The sequence below is a fragment of the Oncorhynchus tshawytscha genome, linkage group LG01 (genome assembly GCF_018296145.1).
Source record: "Oncorhynchus tshawytscha isolate Ot180627B linkage group LG01, Otsh_v2.0, whole genome shotgun sequence".
NCBI classification, from domain to species: Eukaryota; Metazoa; Chordata; class Actinopteri; order Salmoniformes; family Salmonidae; genus Oncorhynchus; species Oncorhynchus tshawytscha.
The window spans coordinates 56,113,377-56,119,313 of NC_056429.1; the positions used below are offsets into that span (position 1 = coordinate 56,113,377).

The 5,937-nt window shown below is 42.0% G+C and overlaps 1 protein-coding gene across 1 annotated transcript; it reads left to right on the forward strand.

Annotated features, from left to right (window-relative positions):
• The first annotated feature begins 509 nt into the window (after positions 1-509).
• On the forward strand, positions 510-4,032 carry LOC112253682 (glutamate dehydrogenase, mitochondrial-like). The gene is made up of 3 exons (XM_042323338.1): positions 510-685; positions 1,790-1,881; positions 2,670-4,032. The coding sequence occupies exons 1-3, from the start codon at positions 520-522 to the stop codon at positions 2,769-2,771; spliced, it is 360 nt and encodes a 119-aa protein (XP_042179272.1). The 5' UTR covers positions 510-519; the 3' UTR covers positions 2,772-4,032.
• Positions 4,033-5,937: the final 1,905 nt, after the last annotated feature.

Genomic DNA, 5,937 nt, shown 5'->3' on the forward strand with positions numbered 1-5,937 from the left:
GGTGATGAACAATGCCTTTTCCGGCATGATGGAGCACCTTGCCATAAGGCAAAAGTGATGACTATGTGGCTCGGGGAACAAAACATTGATATTTTGGGTCCATGGCCAGGAAACTCCCCAGACCTTAATCTCATTGAGAACTTGTGGTCAATCCTCAAGAGGTGGGTGGACAAACAAAAACTCACAAATTCTGACCAACTACAAGCATTGATTATGCAAGAATGGGCTGCCATCAGTCAGGATGTGGCCCAGAAGTTAATTGACAGCATGCCAGGGCGGATTGCAGAGGTCTTGAAAAAGAAGGGTCAACACTGCAAATATTAACTCTTTGCATCAACTTCATGTAATTGTCAATCAAATCCTTTGACACTTATGAAATGCTTGTAATTATACTTCAGTATCCCATAGTAACATCTGACAAAAATATCTAAAGACACTGAAGCAGCAGACTTTGTGAAAATTAATATTTGTGTCATTCTCAAAACTTTTGGCCACGACTGTATGTTACATTAAGCTGTAATGTTGGTGTCTGTAAACGTTCACCATCTCTTGTTTATTCAGGACATGTACCTGAATGCTGGTGGAGAGACTGTCTCCTACTTTGAGTGGCTGAAGAACCTGAACCATGTCAGCTACGGTAGTCTGACCTTCAAGTACGAGAGGGACTCCAACTACCACCTGCTCAGTAAGTCTGACATTTCACTACCTGTAGCGAAGCACTCGCTCCTACTAAGTTCAGCCTGCTCTCTGTTATGTCACAAAGATGGATGTTGTTGATCTTGTATTATACTAAAGTGTAAATCTTTAATTACTTCCCCGTGTCTACGGGGAGATTTGTTAGAATGGGAATGAGAACTATTAGAAATGTCAAACCCGAGGCTGATTAAACACAATGTTGTTGTTTTTTTGTTTTGTTTTTACAGCTGTGACTCATGTTGCACATAAAAAATGTATTGGACTGCAGAGTAAGCACGCAGACACACACACGCGCACAGCACACACACACACACACACACACACACACACACACACACACACACACACACACACACACACACACACACACACACACACACACACACACACACACACACACACACACACACACACACACACACACACACACACACACACACACACACACACACACACACACACACACACACACACACACACGCACAGCACACACAGTACAGCCCCTCCTCCGTGCCTGGTGAGCGAGAACATTATTGTCAGTCACTTTATGTAGGGTTTCCAGGAAGAGGTGGATGCTGACTGTCTGCAGGCCACGTCTAACACTCACCCTCTTTCTCTCTTCCCGGTCTATCTGCAGCATCAATGAGGCAGTCTGATATTGTGCACATGCATTTTCACACAAAAGCCCCTCAGAACATGTATGTAGATTCGGTTTTCAGTACATTGCAGTGGAGGACTGAGCTGGGGTTAAGATAATAGCTGAGTGGGATGGTTTCTGAATATTTCAGAAGCTGAAGCCATTCCCTAGTCTCACGAGAGTGGCAAGACTGGGCAGTGTTGGAGACGTGGAAAAGAGCTCAGAATAGATACGGCTTTGAATTGCCAAACACGTAACGTTTTTATAGAAAGAGAAGATTTATACCAGATTATTAATGCAGGTGAACTAACTATAAAATGACCTAAAATTGAAGATTTATGAGCTGTATCCTTCATTATGGTTCAATGAGGATTTAGTCAGATTCATATCCATATTCACTACAACATAATATACATCATCTAGTCATATATTTGAACTGTCTGTGGTCTCCCTCAGTGTCCATCCAGGAGAGTCTGGAGAGGAAGTTTGGGAAGCACGGAGGAGCCATCCCTGTGGTCCCTACCTCTGAGTTCCAGGCCAGGATCGCTGTGAGTACAACCCTCCCCACGCTGGCCTTTCTATGATCGTGGATTACTCTCCCTTCAATAAAACAATATTTTATTAAGATATGATATACACTATATATACAAAAGTATGTGGACACCCGTTCAAATTGGTGGATTTGGCTATTTCGGTCACACTCGTTGACGGCAGGTGTATAAAGTTGAGCACACAACCATCTCCATAGACAAACATTGGCTGTAGAATGGACTTACTGGAGAGCTCTGTGACTTTCAACGTGGCACCTTTCCAACAAGTCAGTCAAAATTCTCCCCTGCTAGAGCTGCCCCGGTCAAAGTGCTGTTATTGTGATGTGGAAAAGTCCAGGAGCAACCGGCTCAACCGCAAAGTGGTAAGCCACACAAGCTCACAGAACAGGGCTGCTGAAGTGCGTAGAGCGTAAAAATCGTCTGTCCTTGGTTGCAACACTCTACATGGCCAAAATGTAGCAGTACATGACCAAGAGTATATGGACACCTGCTGGTCAAACATCTCATTCCAGAATCATGGCGGTGAGCTCTACATCACCCCAGCCGACGCTTGGCATTGCGCATGGTGCCCTTTGGCTTGTGTGCGGCTACTTGGCCATGGAAAACCATTTCATGAATCTCCTGACAAACAGCTATTGTGCTGACGTTGCTTCCAGATGCAGTTTGGAACTCTGTATATCACAGTTAAGCTGCATTTCTCCAGAGATGAGTAAGGGTTTAGTTTAGTGGGCTAAATGTGAGCTCTGAGCCCTATTTTCAATGTATTTTTCTCTGTTTGGTTCCAGGAAGCTTCAGAGAAGGACATTGTGCACTCAGGACTGGCCTACACCATGGAGAGGTCTGCCAGGGTAAGAGGCCGATTGCTTAAACATGATTATCTGGGCTAAACGGTTCCTCACAGGTCCAGGGACAGGGGTTTTATTCAAAGGAAATGCTGTGTTAATCCAACACAAGGTCCTGAGGCATCCCATTACTCCTGTTCGGGGAAATGAAGTCTTGAAAGTTGAAGTCATGCTTCAACGGTCCAGTGACAAGCTCCATTTCTGTTTTACACATCTCATTACCCAAACAGCACTAAGCTCATATTGCCTTTTCATTGCTATCTTGACACCATTTTTTTTATCTCATTCAAGCTCATAAAATAAATCGCTCTCGAACATGGTACACACACACACACACACCCACCCACATCCACACCCACATCCTCTCTCACCGGTTTGCTGTGCGTGCGAGCAGTGGTAACTGGAGCAGCCAGGGCTTTGTTAGTCTCTCATCATTGCTAAGGCCCAGCACTGATGCCAGAGAGAGCAGAGATAGGATGAAGATTCAGACCGTTACCCTGCTCCCCTCTACCATTAACACACTATCTATCCCACAAACACTGATGACTTTAATGTCACATCTGACTGAGGATCCAGCCTTTGTGGAATTTCAGTATCTGTTATGGATCTACAGACAGATTTGAGTAAGTTAGTCAATATAATATAGAATGTAGAGCATATCAGAAACACTTAAAGCCTTAATTGCACCGGTCTCTCCTGTGGTGAAATGGAGCAAATGTTTACCTAAATGGAGAAAGTTTTCTTACCTACACCAGAATGTTCTTTCTATTTAAAGTCTCCCACTAAGACTTCAGTGTGCTTATAAAGCAGCGCACAACATGTGCTTCTACACTATTCAAGATGATATCATAAAATACATTTGTTACAAATACAGACTTATTATATGTTTGTAAGTAGGTTGGCACAACACTAAAACGCTGAATTCCAGAAGATTGTTCTGTTCACCGTTTCGGTGTCTTTGCCTTTGTTCTAAACCTGAACGCTTTGTCTTGCCTCAGAATTTGACCCATATCAGAATGGTTTCTGTGCTGAAGGCTACTGGAAGGGGAGATGGGAGGGAATATGTGAGAACGGTTTTGGTTGCATAATCCCCGCTGTACCTAATTCAACAGACTTTTGGAATAAACATTTTTATTTACTTTTCAAATATAACACATAACATTTCACAATGTACTGTAGTGACAGTAACAGATTATGATGGTAAAATAATATATTCTTCATAGGCTATAACCAGAGGTCTGTCAGATTGACTGACAATGAGAGGAAGCGAAACCGCTTCAAAGTCTGACTCAGCCGAAGAGACTTTTCCCAAATGACAGCACTTGGTCTGCGGCGCTGTTGTCCTTAGATTTGTCGTCACTCTCACCAGACATCTCTCCTGCAATGTCTTCCAGTGTGTCTGTCAGGTCTGAAGGATAAGCAGAGTTTAGCAGAATTGTAGAATTTATAAATAAACATGACCATAGGTTGCAAGGCTACAGATGGAGCTCAACATGAATTCTTGTCTAAACAGCAGCAGCAAAAACAGCTGCAAAGCTTATATCAGACAACATATTTACATTTGAGTCATGTAGTAGAATATCTTATGCAGAGCGATTTAGCTAGGTGACACAACCATATATCACTCTCTCCATCCAATTGGCAACAGATTTTCATGCTGAACATTCTAAAATCTGCATTAAAACAATAGGCCTATGCACATTTTCCCTTCCAGAAATGTATTTCCATCAAATTGACCTGTTGCGGATAAAAGCCTGTGTTTGACAGTGCACATAAAAGTACACATAAAAGGTTGGAGACAGGTTTTCAGACGTTTTCGGCCGTCCTCCCTGACCAATGATATGTATTAAACCTAGATGACAGGCAGGGGGTGCTGTTTGGAAGCTTCATCGCAGCCATTTTGTACTCCTCCATTGTAAAAAAATAAAAAATGCTATACTTTGGAGCTTTTTTGAAAAGACACCTTAATGCAGACTCTTAAATGATATTAGGTGAACTAAACATAAACATGTTATATAAAAACATTCCATTTTTAGAGAGTACTAATGTTATTGTCCCCACTACAACAAATACATACTTAAATACATGTCATTTTGTCACTTTTTTGAAATACTGTAGAATTCCATTCATTCCTATAGAGGGAGGACTGCTCCTAATGAGAGTTACCAATATGGCGGCTTGTGGCTTCAAAGCCTCTCATTGGTGACAGTAACATAATCAATCCAGGGTTTATACACATAGTTGGTCCTGACATTAGGGGGAAGTTTTTTCAACGATTTGGATGCCAGGTCAGAGAAGAGTTTTGACAGAGTTTTGTTTAGAAGGGATACAGCTTTTTTCTAGATGGACTTTTCGTGGCCCTAAGATCGGGCTTTTCCTAAATTGACTTTAAGTAGCCTTAAGCAAGTAAGGGGCAGTTCCCCTTACTTCATGTGGAGAATGTACAGGAAATACAACATACTAAGGCACACCTGAATAGGATGCATGAGGTTTGTACTTCATAATACTATGTCATTTGTACATTATTGTACTATGTAATGTAGGGTATTTATTTATTACCAAATGTAAGTTGATTTACCTCTGTTACCTCCTCCGGCCCCACCTGCTCCAGTACTTGACTCTTCTTTCTCATCCTTGCCAGAGAAGAGACTTCCGAAGCCGCCTCCCTCTTTGTCTTTGCCCTTGTCGTCATCCTTTGATCCTCCAAACAATCCTCCAATACCCCCACTGCTGCCCCCGCTGGACTCCTCCTTCTTTGAATCATCCCCTCCAAGCATGCTCTTCACCTTTTCTTTGGCAACTTTAGCTGCAAAACATCACCAAGTGAACTGTTTAGAAATCTGACCAGAAACATATATGATGCATGAAACTAAAATATTATTATTGTTGTAATGACACCCTTCTACTTTTAAAGTTTAATAAACTGTGTGATGTCGTATTTGAAGATATTTCAGAGACAGCAACAGTCTACGATATAAAATACATCTATGGTTTTATTTATTTGGTCGCAGATGCCACATTCACGATGACCTTCTATGGGTGTAGCTTTACATAGTGGACTGGCAGCATTGTCAGACAACATTACAAGCAAACATTTCTTAGGCCTACATGTTGTTGACATCTCGGTAATTACACTGTAATGCAGCTACTTTCAAGGATATGCACATTTAACAAACAGGACATGCATATTTGAACATAATTGTGGCCTAGC

What these genes read in the sequence shown, in the direction of transcription:
- LOC112253682 (XM_042323338.1), top strand. Translation starts at nt 520, where the DNA reads ATGTTGGTGTCTGTAAACGTTCACCATCTCTTGTTTATTCAGGACATG. An exon ending in CTCCAACTACCACCTGCTCA is followed by an intron (nt 686 to 1,789) that starts GTAAGTCTGACA and finishes GGTCTCCCTCAG; the next exon opens with TGTCCATCCAGGAGAGTCTG. An exon ending in AGTTCCAGGCCAGGATCGCT is followed by an intron (nt 1,882 to 2,669) that starts GTGAGTACAACC and finishes GTTTGGTTCCAG; the next exon opens with GAAGCTTCAGAGAAGGACAT.